At 37.9% G+C, this 15441-nt stretch overlaps 1 protein-coding gene across 1 annotated transcript in view; it reads left to right on the top strand.

Annotated features, from left to right (window-relative positions):
• Positions 1-15441, top strand: part of PTPRU (protein tyrosine phosphatase receptor type U) — a 4710560-nt gene that overhangs the window by 2937113 nt on the left and 1758006 nt on the right. The window contains exon 12 of the mRNA XM_044089740.1: positions 9522-9795. Within this exon, the coding sequence (XP_043945675.1) occupies positions 9522-9795 (274 nt within the window). The remainder of the gene's footprint in view (positions 1-9521; positions 9796-15441) is intronic.

Genomic DNA, 15441 nt, shown 5'->3' with positions numbered 1-15441 from the left:
ACCCTGCTGCATCATCTGCTCCAATATCAGACAGAAAAAAGTCATACAGTTCTAATTATTTATAGTTTCCTTTTTAAAGTATCTTAAACAAACACACAGTTCCTCATAACTCACAGGATTGGTAATTCTGACCTGGTCAAGCTGCCTTTACAGTCCTAAATACATCCATATTTGTTTTCCTGGTTCCACAATGCTACAATACACACAATCACATAAATACACACACACACATATATATATATATATATATATATGTGTGTGTGTGTGTGTGTGTGTGTGTGTGTGTGTGTGTGTGTGTGTGTGTCTGTGTGTGCGTGTGTGTGGGTGTGTATATACATTCATATCTATAGTTATATCTATCTCTGTCTGCATATATCTAAATCTATATCTATATCTATCTATCTATCTATATATATATATATATATATATATATATATATATATATATATATATATAGGATCCGGACACATGCTCGACTAGCATATGTCCGAATCACAAAACATCGAACACACATACACAAAAGCTCTTAACATCGACAAGCGCTTCCATGTATGTGTGCCTGTTTCGTAGTTCGGACTACAGTGCGGGTAAGGGAAAATTCCCTTTTCCCTACTGTAGTGCGATCTTGGAGTGAGAATAATAAAGTAGGGGGTGTGGGAAGTGCAGGGAAGCCCCCCTGCAGAAATGTAGATTTTTTTTTTTGAACTACACGTACATGGAAGCGCTTTTCAATGTTAAGCGCTTTCGTGTATGTGTGTTCGATGTTTTGTGATTCGGACATATGCTAGTCGAGCATGTGTCCTAGACCCATATATATATATATATATATATATATCTATATCTATCTATCTATATATATATCTATCTATCTATATATATATATATATATATATATATATATATATATGTGTGTGTGTGTGTGTGTGTGTTATGTGTCTTCAAAACAATTCCATTAGCAGATTTGTATTACATGCATATATTTTTTCTTTTTTTTTCCTGTATAAGGGAAACTGCAATAACTTTTCTTCGTTCCAATTGTTTTTTATATACGCTTAGCTGAAGAGCGTAGAGTTATTCATTTCTTACTTATTGCAGGTAAATTACTTTTAGAAGATGGAGTGCCAGCAAACTGATAGATTTCAGTGTTTTTATTGCTATCTCAGGTTCAAACTCGCTGCACCCTCAAATGGATTAAATAAACTGGTCAAGGCTACAATTCATACTACCAAATAAAGAAAATTTGCAGACACAAGAACCCTGTTACGCACCTGCATTTGGGGTTTCTTTAACTATACTTACTTTGCAGTCAGAAGACTGCACAAGGACGATAAAAATACTTACAGAAACAGATAGTCCTTGCTATCAGACAGATAGAACTTTCTCTAGCAATATTTATGAAACAGCCATTTGAGACTAATACATTGGGGCACTGAAATTAATGAGATGGAAAAGTATCTCAATGGATGTTCTTAATAAATGTACCTACTTATAAGCTGTAACTATAGTTTTAATACTGGAAAAAAAAACATTTTGAAAGCTTTGTGGATACTTCCTGATGCAATTTTAGATGTTGGAGATCAGAGACTGTTACCTGATGCATTGTTTAGGAATATTACTGAAGGCTTTCAGTGTTTTGGTTAATCACAGGATACTTTTTGACTGTATTAACACAGTAGGCTTTGCTGCAAGTGTTATTAGTTGGTTTACTATCTAGAGTAAATGTCACTTCATATTAAATATTATCTCTAGCTGTTCCAGCTGAGATCTAGTTTGGAAATCCCAAGTATTAGCCATTTGCCACTTCCTTTTCCTGGTTTTGTTGTCTGCAGATCTTCCTTCACCGAACCATAAACTTTATTAAAATGACCAAGAATAACATCATTCAATGATCTTCTGTACCTCATCAAACTTTCAAACTAGATTCCAAAAGAACCTATACGATGTTTAATTTTATTTGATAAGCATCTGATTTCCGGCTAGACAAAAACTAAATTGTAGATATTTAACTTACCTCCAAAATCAGAAAGGATTCTTCAGGCCAGGGACTAACTTGAATTACAAGCAAAAAAGTAGAGACAGTAGCATCCTTTATGGATCTACATGTTTGTCTGGACTTTAAGCCCACTATAAAATGTCGCACCTAACAGTTCACAGTCTAAAATAAAAAAAATGTTCTTCAGATGCTATAAACTCTCTGTTTATTCGTGCTGGGCATACAGAGTACATACAATACATATTTCTGCCAATGGCAAGGACAACCTGAATACACATCTTTTCTGGATGGGAATGTATTACCCAAGAATTTAGATGACCAATAGTTATCAACTGTGACTCAAGTTTACAACCTCCTCGATTATTTCTGTGCTTTTAATTCAGTGATTTGTAAGGTGAAAGGCCTTAGGTGAAAAATGACCTGATCTGCATGACACTGGTTTACAAATCTCACTGCCTAATCTTTTTATACACTGACAAAAGAATCAGAAAGTCTGCTTAGGAAAAGCAGATACAGTAAAAGATGGTACAAATTACCTTGCAACTTTTTTAATAGAGAGATGGAGTCAGATTACATTGAATCTGCTGTGTCCAAATGGAAGACTTTACAGTGCAGGCATGAGTATGTTAGAATGGAGAATAACAAATCACAGAACTACTCAAGGCTTTATTGACAGGTAAAAAGTTCAGCACAATCACTAAATTGCTAGCTAACTCTTTCCTCTATGACTGATGGACTTCCTCTTGGAATCACAGCTAGACATATATAAATGATTCAAACAGGGATCATAGCTACAGGCATTCATAAAATGGTGGCACACAGGTAGACGTCAGTCTTATGATCAGATTATTTTACAAACTGTATGTCTTAGTGGGTACATGGCTATAATGTCATGCCATGCCAATGGAATCTTTACCCAGCCTTCAGTACCAGTGTGAACCACATCAATCCTTGGCCACATTGGTCAAGATCATTGAACAAGGTGAAGAATCTGCTGTAATGTTACTTTCTTGCAACAAAAAAGGAGGAATGAGAAAACGTTCTGAAGAGTTATAAAACTCTAGAGATGATATGAATGGATAATGAGCTCTTTATTATAGGGCTTTGATAGTAGCATTCCACGCAAGTTTCCAGTTAAATCTGAATTAATGAAGCATGAGGGTTTACTCCTATCAGAACATGGTTTGCTGTTTTCCAAAAATATTTTGGATAGTAAAGTTTAATTTGTTATGCCTTGCAAAAATAGACTTGTTTCCCCTTATGGACTTTTGTCTTTATTAAAGGGGAAAATGTTATCTTGATACAAAGGTGGAGCAATTTATTTTTCTAATCAATCTGGCAGCATTCTTAAGTCCTATTCCCTAAATGGTCTGTTTGTTCTCCATTTGGTATAGAAAGCCAGCTATAGGAGCTGTTATCCAGGAGGTTGGAGGTTTTTGTTTTTAATTATCTAAACAATTGTCTATATGGGGAACATGTGACTCATAGGTTCATAGGTTCATAGGATGTTACTACGCTATTGACCCAAGGTCCTTTACAAGCCTAGCCATTAAATTCCAGTATAATACTAGATGAGAGATATTGTCTAGGCCCAAGGCTTTTCTAGCAAGGGCTACCCATGTCCAGGAGAGAAGCTGAGGCAGTCCCTAACAGAAATTAATAGTTTCCTATCTAGTCATCTAGGTTGTGCTTAAATAGGTTCATTGAGTTGCTCTGGTTGATATGGATTGGAAGCCTATTCCAGAGGAGTGGCAACCTCTGACATATGTATCTGTCTCTGCATAAGGTCCTGTTTATGTCAAAGGCTAGATTGAGGTCCCTGGAATGGCTGAATCTAGTCCCATTTGACTTACGGATGTGCAACACTTCCATTACATTTGAGTCAGAGATAGCCATGTAAACCAAACATAAGTTGTCTCTAAGTAGTCTATATGCTACTTAGTACAGTAACAGTGACATAAGTCTGTCCATATAAGACATATGCTGGGGACCCTGAATTTCTGAAGACTCTCAAGTTGCTGCAGGTGTCTTGGTACATACTAAGGGCGGCATTATATTCAATAACAGGCCTGAAGAGGGGAAAAGCACAGGGAGGTTAAAAACTCTTTTACTCTTGAAGCAATGCCTTTGCTAATCAGGTGAGCGATGTAGAATGCCTTCCTCACCACAGTAGACACATGGTGGTCAAAGTTGAGGTCACAGTCAACTTGTTTTCTCAGGTCTCTCAATACTGAATTGGCACTTGGGGTATTATTGTTTATTTTATAATCAGCTAGGGCATTGATTTTACCAAAGGGAATAATGATGCATTTTTTAGCATTTAGTTTATGACCATGGCTTTGGCACCAATTACTGGTCTGTGTAAGCCCCTTTTGAAGTACACTGACATCACTAGGGGAGTCAATGATAGCACCTAATTTTCAGTCATCCACAAACTTGGTTAGCCACAGTCCCACCGTTTTGGCCTGGACTTCTGAGAAGTGTATGCCAAACAAGATGGAGCCCAGCACTGACCCTTGTGGGACCCCACTGGTGACAGGTCTGCTGGTAGAGATAAAGTCCCCCACTTTGACTGAGTGTTGTTTATCTGTGAGCCAGTTTGCAATCTGTCTGACAACACGTAGGTTGATATTCAACTACGTTAGTCTGTAAATGATACCCGAATGAGGGATAGTGTCGAAGGCCTTGGCCAAGTCAAGATAGGCTGTGTGCATGGCTTTGCCCTCATCTGTGGCTTTGGTCACATTCTCAATGAAGTCACCAGGTTTATCAGGCATGACCTGCCCTTGACAAAACCAATCTGGGATGGATCAGGGTTTGGAGGTCACCTATATCCTTATTTATGAGGTCCATGATGATTTGTTCCAGTGCCTTACAAATGAAGTTAAACTTATGGGTCTATAGTTACCCGGGTCTGTTGCCAAGCTGCCTTGTGGAGGGGATAACAGTCACTGTTTTCCATTCAGTTGGGACAAAGCTAGCTGTTGTTTTAGAATATTAAGAATGCAGCCTGGAATGCCATCTGGTCCCATGGAGGTTGTGTTCCTGGCCTTGGAGAGAGCATCGATGACTATCTCTTTGGAGATGCAGGGAGGATTACACGATGAAGACACAGTTTGTGGTATGCTTGGGGGGAATGGGGGCGGTGAAATTTTCACCAAACATGTCAGCTATCAAATTTGCAATTTCCACGGGATAAGTGTGTGTGATGCCATCCATAATTAGTTTAGCACTTATCTGAGTCATACCTTTTTGATTGCGGACATAGCTGAAGAAAGCCTTATGGTTATCCTTGGCTATGGTATATAAATTTTTCTCATAGTTGCTCTTTGAAGGTTTTGTGAGTTGTCTTATTAGCTTGTTTAGGCTGAGGTGCTCCTCCAGTTCTGGGATCTCACTTTTGTATTTTTAGACCTCAACTTCTTTCACTTAGTGTATAATTTATTAATGTTAGATGTCCACCAAGATGGTTTATTTTTTCTTGAGGATCTTCCTTTAATCCTATCCAACATGGCTGTGTCTATACATTTGTGTAGATGTTTATACAGGACATCAGTGTATACCTTAGTATAACTGTCAAAAATATCTGTGGAAACTGGAGCTTAGAAGTTGATTATACCTTCCTTTAGGAGGGTATAGTTAGCTATGATGAAGTGTTTTAGCCTGAAAAGGATTCTGGTGCTATTGCTACTTTAAAAATGACTAATTTATGGTCGGATTTAACCAGTGCAGGCCCAACACTTGTTGTGTTGAATTGGTCACTCATATTGGTGAGGACAGGTCTAGAATACTGAAGTCCCTTGTGAGGTGGTGCACTGTTTGTTCCAGGGCATTTCAGTTAAAGTCCAGGAACTTTTGTGCGAGTGAGTCCAGCCTTATATAAGTTTCCCAGTTAATGGAAGGATAGTTGAAGTCACTCATGACTAGGGTGCTCGGTTGTATCTTAATTATCCCAAGTAGGGTTAAATAAGCTGTGTAGACATCTTGGTTCATGGAAGGGGACCTGTAACTGACAATGACCTGAAAGGGGGGGGTCTTACTCATGGTAGTTTTCACTTGGAGTAGCTCTTTAGAGGTTTCTTATCTAACCAGTCTAGAGGATTAATTATCTTTAATGAAGATAGATACTCCACCTCCTTTGTTTGTCATAACTTCGATTTGTGGTCTGAAAGTGTGGAAGGTATTGCAGCCTTGTAAGGCCGGGCTACTTTATGCAGCCTTGATCCAGTTTTCTGTGACTAAACAGATGTAAACATCTTCCCGGGAGAGCAGTAGAGAGTGCAGTTTCTGATTTAAATTCCTAGCATTTAGCAGCATGACTCTTAGTTTCTTTGTGTTTGATATTTTCACATTGAGAATTTTGTTGTTGTGACCTTGCCTAAAAAAGGCACTATGGGGGATTCAAGTGCCTTAGTCAGCAACTGAAAGCCTAGAGGTGCCAGATGAAGGCCATCTCTAGCAAAGCAATGTGGTGTATCCACTATGTCGTCCCAGGTTGACAGGAACTGGATCCCCTTAGAATGACACCAGAAACTAAGCCAATTATTGATGCCAATCATTTTTTGTTTATATTGTGATATCATCCTAGCTGAGTGTAAAATGCTGCTCAAAGCTAGGGACATACCCAGCTGGGACACATATTTAGAGAGCTCAATCATGTCTCTTCATATAGTCAAGACAGGTACTTCTCAAGCCATTCACACCGACATGTACTATGGCAGAGTCATAACAGTACTTGTTGTTGAGAGACCTGAGTGCATGTGGGATCTGGTGAATCCTTGCACCAGACAGGCAGCTGACCATAACCTTCTCCTTGTTCAACCTGGTGAGTGGAGTATCTGTATGTCTCAATATAGAGTCATGAATAACTAAAACATTTGTAAGAGCTGTGCTTTGCCTTAAGAGTTTATTTGGTGAGAAACAAGTGCTAGTGTTTTTATGTGTATTGGGTGCTTTAGCTGTTGTGTTAGGTGTAGCATATTTGTGTTTTGAGGTCTCTGGTGTTAAGGTAGGTTTCTGGAGAGTACCTCTGCATATGAAGGTTTATGTGTTGAGTGCATATTATGAAAAAGAGTCATGGTGCATGGCCTGGTAACCTGTTTAGTGTTGCTGTTCTCGGTGTGAGAGAGCAGATTGTACTTGAGTGATTTAGTAGTAAGGGGTTATCAGTGTACATGAGCCAGTTGGTACACTGCCTCAAAAAGCTCATGTCCACCAGGTTGGCAAGAAAACAGAGGGAAACATACAGTCTATAATGTAAGGTTTGAACCTAGTATCTCAGCAGATAAGGAAACAAGATGTGGTTATTAAGCAGGAAGCTATTTTAGGGTGACTAGCCTATGGGGTGTACAGTAGAAGGTATATAAAAGAGGGGATCTATAGGGTCTGATGTTGATAAGTAAGAGGTAAAATCTCTGCTTGGTGGTTCACTGAATAGCTGAGAGCTAATCAAGAACTGCTCTGCTAGATAGTAGCTGCTTCTATGGGAAAATACTTCTATTGGAGCTTTGGTGTCTATAATCGCAAAGCGTTACTCCCTCTGCTTGGTGGTGTGCTACCCACAAGAACAGCAGAGCAGCTAATACAAATAAACCAATGAAAAAACTCAAACTGAGCCCTGCTTCAGTTAAATAACTCAAACTGAGCCCTGCACCAATGAAATAGCTCAGACTAAGCCCTAAACCAGTAACCTTCAATTAGATAGTCCTGCTGTGCACTCCTGCCATGAGGGTACAGGGGGGGCATCTCCAAAATAGATGTCCAATCTATACTACAGCCGACAGAAGTGCAATAGAACAACAGAAAAAAAATACATTTTTTTTAATTAAACAAGCAACAGTCTAAAAAATATCATCACTGGAGCCAGTATGTCTTCCCCTTTCTGGTGCCAGACTCACAGTGAAGGTTACTAATAAGCAGTTTAATTAACTACGTGCACACCAAAAGATCACTACTGTCCCTGTAACCTCTTTTCTAAGTGACACCATTCCAACTTCAATAGGCACCAGAGCTGTGAAAACAGCTCAAGCAGATGTCTGAGCCACAAATCAAACTCTGGACACCTGGGTTGCAGTTGGAGATTTTTTCCTATTTGACTAGGAGTTGGTAGCTCCGTCACATGTTCATTTTCTGATGATAAAAAGCAAGACCTCTGTTTTATAGTCCAGCAGTCATGTTGAATGACAGAATTACTGCATTTTCCACATAACTGTCCTGAAAGATGGACAACCAGTCAGTTGCAGGCAGGTATGAGTTTACAGTATATATTTTAAGAATCTAATTCAGAGGAAAGGTAACATTAGGGGCATTTATTATTTTAAAGGGCCAATAAGTAACTCAACTATAATCACTAAGAGAGGGTGAGAAGATAGTGATGTTTATGATTCTTACGGAGTAATTAGAGATAAGTAGACAGAGTAGTTTGATTTTTTACAGCTGGTCTGGACATATTTGATATTCTAAAATATTTACAACACCTAGAAGAACAGGGTCATGCCATCTTGTGTTGAATGTACAGAAGAGGACCATTCACCAGCTTTTTTCAGTTGTTTAATGGACAACGATTTAACTATTACCATTAATCTAGAATTCATCAAGTGTAAAGTGGATGAGGTTCAAACTAATCAGCTTCTTCTTATTCATTGTTTTTCAAGGAAAATCACTTCCAGTATGTATTTTGTCTATAAGCCAACAGTGAATCCTTTTGTGAATGACTTTTGTCATTTGATTTTAGTGCCTGTCAACCATGGAATTAGTGTTTATAAGTAGATGTCAGGGTGTTGGACAGGGGCTTGCCATATATGAAAAATACATTTTTTGTTATGTTTAAAGCTTCACCCGGCTTGTTTGTCTAGATGGCATTTTTGGGATTAGACTCTCAGTGGAAAATATGGGAATCACATACTACTGTAGGCTGCTTTGTAAATTAGAATTAAAACAGAGTATTTTGGAAAACCAAAAGCTTTATGACATTCTTTTGTCTAATTTTTAATATAGACATTTTTTTTGTCTCACAGGTTAACTGAACCATGGAACTCAGTTTGAGTAAACACTTGCATCATTCATAGCTGGCATGCCTATAATTTACTATGTAGTATATTTTAGTATCGTTGCAGTGGTGACCTAAATATTGACAACTCTTGTGTTATAAATATTCTGTCTCTCTTTGGTTGAAAATCCTTTCTATACTACACTACAATATTTTTGTTGATAACATTTACTGAGGCTTTTCTTTGTTCCTTGGTCTTGAATTTAGCACAGTTGTTATACAATGTATGTTGTTATGAAATGTAGTAAAGTCAGTGCAAGAAGAATTCTGTAGTGTAGAATGGCTGACTCTAAAACAATACAAGGTAGTAAATTTCAAGCAGATTTTGGAATATGTGTAAAGTATAAGTAACATGAAAGCAGCATCTGAAGTATAATATTGAAATGAAATGTAAATTCTTTCACTGCTCTATTATAGCAGCCCATGGTAAAATGTGCCTTAATCACTATCATTTCCCAGTCTTTCTTTTTGTTCCACAGCACTTACCAAGTCATTGTGGAGGAAGAAAAACCTAAAAAGATCCGTCGAGAGCTTGGACCTCAGGAATGCTTTATGGTCCCTATTGCTTATGAAGATGCTTTATCTAAAGGAACGTTGCATTATTTTACTGCCGAACTACCACCTGATAGCCTGCCAGAAGCAACACCATTCACTGTGGGAGACAATCAGACCTACAACGGCTACTGGAATCCACCACTGGAACCTAAGAAGGCATATCTTGTCTACTTCCAAGCCACCAGCAACCTAAAAGGGGTGAGTTCTGACTAAGCTTCAGAGCTATAGATATTAGTTTGCAGTGCCTTTCAATGAAAAAGTAATGCAACACTGGAGACTGTTCATTAGATTGTACATTATGACCAGGCATCTTTTTTTTTGAGGAAGGGAACAATTAATTATCTTATGGGACAATTCAGAGAGAAGTAAGCAGTTTCCTAACATTTAGTGCCCTATTGATCAAAAGTTAAGCAGTACAAATGAAGTATACACATATCACTGATGCAAGGGAACAGCCAAGAGGGGAAATGTCATATAGGCAGACTTGGGACTGTTATGTTTTCTCTGTAAAAATGAGATGTCAAGAGTTGGTATGTATATGTCTATATATCTGCCTATATCTATATCGATATAGATATATATATATAGATGTAGATGTAGATATATATATATATATATATATATATATATATATATATATATGGTTATTAGGGGATGCAGGGTAATTCCATTTCCCAATGTGTACAGTATAGAAAGATGCAGAATAAAGGACCTTGTCTAGAAAAATAGAATGGAGAGTATGAGTGGATAAATGGCAGTTGAAGTTCCTTATCTAGCCATTGCTCTGAAAGATATGAAATGATAGCTTCTGATGGCAAGACCTGGAGCAGATTTGAAAAAATTGTCAAAACACACCAAAGTGGCCATCATAGACTGCAGGTTTCCTCCATACAACTCCCTTGTCATATGATTCAAATTCAAACTAAAAACTCTTTTTTTCACATCAAATAGTACTACCCTGCTTCCTACAGCCTCTATTTTTCCAAAGTTAGTAACATTTATCAACCTTCTTCAGTGATCCTGCTCCCTGTAAAGTAACATTTATCACTTTCTTTAGTGATCCTGCTCCTTGTAAAGTAACATTTATCAACCTTCTTCAGTGATCCTTTAATAGTATGCTCCTTGTAAAGTTCACCAGTCCATCCTCTGTCATTTTCCATAGCACTGTTTCTTGTCTGATTTATCACACCCTCACAGATGTACGTGTGTGTGTGTGTGTGTGTGTGTGTGTGTGTGTGTGTGTGTATGATAGATAATCCTTGTGAAGGTGTAGTTCTATGCACTCCACACATTTTCTTTCACTACACTGTGAAACAAATAACACAAGTGAGAAGCGGATGAGCTCCTGCCTGTCTCCAGTTTTATTCCGTTACCATTGATGATCAAAGTATTTTTTTACAGACTCATCTCCCTCACTTCAAAATGTACATTTAGAGTATAGTCCTGCTCTGTAGTTCACCTTTTTATTACCTATCAGCTGCATCAGTACCTACTGTCTTGATTCACTCACACAGCACGTTCCTACCAATCACCCAAGAAATTTTCTTTTTTCTTTCTTTTTCTTTCTTTCTTTCTAGAAACCAAGATGAAAATTAAAAAAGTGTGAAAGTTAATATAGGAATACACTGTGGATGAGGTTGATCATGTCAGAGTAAAGTAAACAGGGAGTAGTTGTGTAATGTTGGAAAAAATCCCTGGGAGAGCTGACATAAGGAAGTTAGTAGAGGAGTACCAATTTTCAACCCACAAACATTGGGAAGATTAGAAAGGACCCACATGACTTTGCATTATACTCTACACATCAAATTGGAGGGTAGGCCCATTTGGTAGAATGCTTGTGCTGCTTATAGCAAATATTTGCAGAACTTGCTCATGGCTGAGGGTATTAAATACAGATCTTTCAGTTAACTTACAACAGCACCTCAACATTTTCTCTTCAACCAGTCTCAGCTAAAATAATATAAAAAAACTGTTATCACAGCTAAAGCTTACATTAGCAGCTAATCAACATCCAGCTGATACTTCAAATCTGTTGCGGATGCCATAGCCTACTCGATATTGATACTAATCAACAAGACCATATTAGAATCATATGTACCCAAACTATGCAAAAAGTCATATATTATCTCGGGACATAAAGGAAGAAAGTCAGTAGAATTTTCCAACTATCACCCAATAGCCATACTCGGATCCTTGTCAATAATCCTAGAAAAGATGTGTACATTCCCAACTGCTAAATTATCTCTGAGATAATCTTAAATTCAATTTACATACACAACAGCCTGAAGAAAGCACAGGAAAAACTAGGCATCCTACAGAGTAAAGATATTCCTTACAAACTATGCCAAGGTAACTCCAGCTACCACTTAACTCTTAGAATATGGAGTCACTATCATGACCACCCTACAAGCCGCACCTCACTTAGTTCTAAACTTGAACAGTGCTAAAACAAAGCTACCAGATTCACTTACAACAAACCTTACAGAACCCAGCACTGTTTAGCACTAAAACACTTAAATTAATTGAGCTTCCTCACCACCAATCTTATATTCAACTCACCTTAACCCATAAAATCATCCACACCCCATTTACCTTTCATGCAACTAGACCCTGACTCCAATGGTATCTTCTAAATTTTCCCCTTTGGTCAAATAATAAACAACTGCTTACCATCTACAAACTACAAAGAGTTGCTGTGATCAGTCTGTATTCTAATAGTGTAGCTAGAACTTGAGGTAAAATTCCTACATCAATCAGGTCTATCACACACCTTCATCTTTTCAAACCATTACTAAAAGACTTCCTCTCTGCATCCTGGCTTTGTCCCTGCTCCTCATCTGGGACATAGCTCTCTAACATCCTTCATCACCTTTCTTATGCCTCCATTCAAATCACTAAATCACATAACCTGCTTAGTCCCTTCCAATACATCACTTTACTGTACTTCACAAACTACTGAACCCACTTCTAATTAGCACAACCGAATTACTATTCCGTCACTACTTCTCTGTTAACACTCAAACTTGCTTATCACCTCCAGCACCTCACTCTATTATATTGTTTAAATTACTGCTATCTTATACACTACGCTTTCATTTGTAAAGTCTCAGTACAAGGTTTGTAAATTTAATGTTTTTAAATATCAATCCAAATTTTATTATGCTACTCATTCACTGAAACTGAATTATAAAATTTGTTACTGTAAATATTGAATGCACTAAATATGATACCTTGGAGCTTTTCTCCCTGCTTCTCCACTAAAAAGGGACATTTTTTTGTGCAGCTGGACTTCCCTAGTAAACAAATGTCAATAAATAAATAAATAATGACCTACTCTCTGTTCGCCAACATGACTTTTGCCTTTACTGTAGCAACATTAAAGCTCTTCTTTCTTTACACAGCACAATAAATCAACTTGTGAGCAAGGGCATATTAGTCTGTTCTACATTCCTAGATTTATTAAAAGTATTGTATACAGTCTCTCTTACTAAACTGCTAGAAACACTAGTCTCCCTCAGTGTTCTCCCCTCTACCCAAGATAGTTTCAAAAGTGTGCCAAATGGAAATCGTGATACTCTTCCCACCTACCCATAACCATTGCTGTCCCTCAGGACTCAATCATTGGTCATCTCTCCATTAGTATTTTTATAAATAACCTTTATACTGCAGTGGAACAAGGCTGTCTGGTTCAGTATGCAGATGACTCCACTTTAATCTGCTCAGCACCTAGCAGGCCATCCCTACAATACTACTCTTCTATCAAATCTTTTTTGAACCAGTTTAATATTCTCATAACCCAAACTAAACAAAATTTCTACTTTTCAACTCAATACAATATTCTGATCACAAAAATATCATCAGCACCCAGCAGTAGACTTGTGGTTGTCACACATATTAAATTGCATTAGTCACTGTGAATGATAATGTAAAATTTGACCTATACATCCAAAATACTGTTAAAAAAAAACAAATAAAACTAGGTCGTCTCTATAAAGCATTTCCATATCTCACCTTGCAATCTAGAAAGACTACCGCCCCCTCATATCTATTGCCAACTCTCTCTCCAATGCCTCTCCCCCTACTAACAAATATAAATTCCTTCCTTTAAACAAAAATAGAACAATGTTATAACTAAAACAGCAAAACTTGCAACCCACCTTCTAAGTAAAATTCATCATCGCCTAGCACTATACAAATAAAACTGGTCAGAATTTGCCAGCAATCAAAAATGTAATCAACTTAAACTGGCCCAAAGTATGCTTCATCACCCTAACAAATATCCAGCACTGAAGACAGTAATGTTGTGGTACTCCCCATCACCCAAACAAATGTTAAGAACTAAAGACTGCTAAGACAAATCATATATCCAAAATACTTCAAAGCAAACCCTAATACCCACCTCTTGGATTTCAAACAATGCAGCTCTTCTCCTAATTAAATTTTGCTATAACGCTGTTTCTTTGACCACTGTCTGTTTTTCCCCTTTGGTCTTCTTGCATACTCTAACCTTCTGGGCTTTCATAACCTATAGCATATAATTGCTGTAATAAAACTGAAATGCAACTTTGCGGAGTATAATGATTTCTAGCACCTATCTCTTCTGTTTTATGGATGTGATAGTTAACGTTTGCTGTTTTGCCTTGTATTGCCATGCATTGTATTATAGTGTATGTTTTGCATGGCATCTTCCAAGATTTGTTGACCATGGAGCCTTTCTCCATGTGCCTCCACTGAAACGGTGCCTGTCCTAACCCAGTCGGACTTCCCAGGTAAACAAATGCTAATAAATAAATAAATAAAATAAAAGCTCTGATAATCATGCACCAGGTAACAGGACAACTTCCAGCACCAGGTGACTAAATGTGATGGGAAACTGTCACTCCTTTGAGGAAAAAATGAGTTAGTACTGTGACTGAGATGGGGGGGGGGGGGTCTTGGTGGTCATTGTAGAGATAGGGATCACAAAATAGTATTACAGTAAATAAATACCTAACTGAATAAAACAATACAAGAGTTGAGACTGCAAATGAATGGCAAGGATGGAGAGGAAAGGCAGTATATCTAGAGAGAGAGACAGAGAGAGAGAGAGAGAGATAGATACTGAAAAGCAAGCAATACACTAGGAGTCATGATACTGAATGCACAATGTCAAAATCTTTCACATCTACCACCTGAAGAAGAAGGGACCTCATTTTAACTTCTTATCTGAAGGATGACTCACTCAGGATTGCTGCACCCCCTATATGCTACACTGCAGTGTCAACAATTAATCTACCTACCTGGTGTGAGAATAGAACCCACAACCTTCTATGCCACAGTCAAGTGTGCTGCCTGTTGCACCACTAACACTGAATTTGAAAGGCCTTCTCCCCTGCAATGTGTAAGAGAGTTAAGTTGAACTTGACACACCCTACCCCCACTAGACCCACATTACTGCTTATTAACAAGTTATACTAACAGAGAAATAATATAATTTGTGACTGGCTACATACTGGCACAGGATTTTGCATTAAGTATTATGACTTTCAGTTTAGTAAATTCGATAAGTGGTCATGTACCCAAACATACATATATATGTATGTGTGTGTATGCTCATGTGCATGCATTTGATCATGTTGTAATAGCCTGATCAAAAGATTTATAGCCAGACTGCATTGGATCATCAGATTTTAAATATTTAACCTGTGCAGGGTTTATGTGAGATGGCTGTGCTTTTCAGAGAAGACTTTCTTCCCTAGTCACTATATATAAAAATATGGGGTGAGGAGGCTTGTCACACTTGATGCCCCCCACACCCCCCTACATCAATATTCTCACTCCGAGATCGCACTTCAGTTGGGGAAA

This window comes from Protopterus annectens, chromosome 1.part1 (assembly GCF_019279795.1).
Source record: "Protopterus annectens isolate FY-2018-M chromosome 1.part1, PAN1.0, whole genome shotgun sequence".
Lineage (NCBI taxonomy): Eukaryota > Metazoa > Chordata > Ceratodontiformes > Protopteridae > Protopterus > Protopterus annectens.
This window is presented reverse-complemented; position numbering and strand designations above follow the sequence as displayed.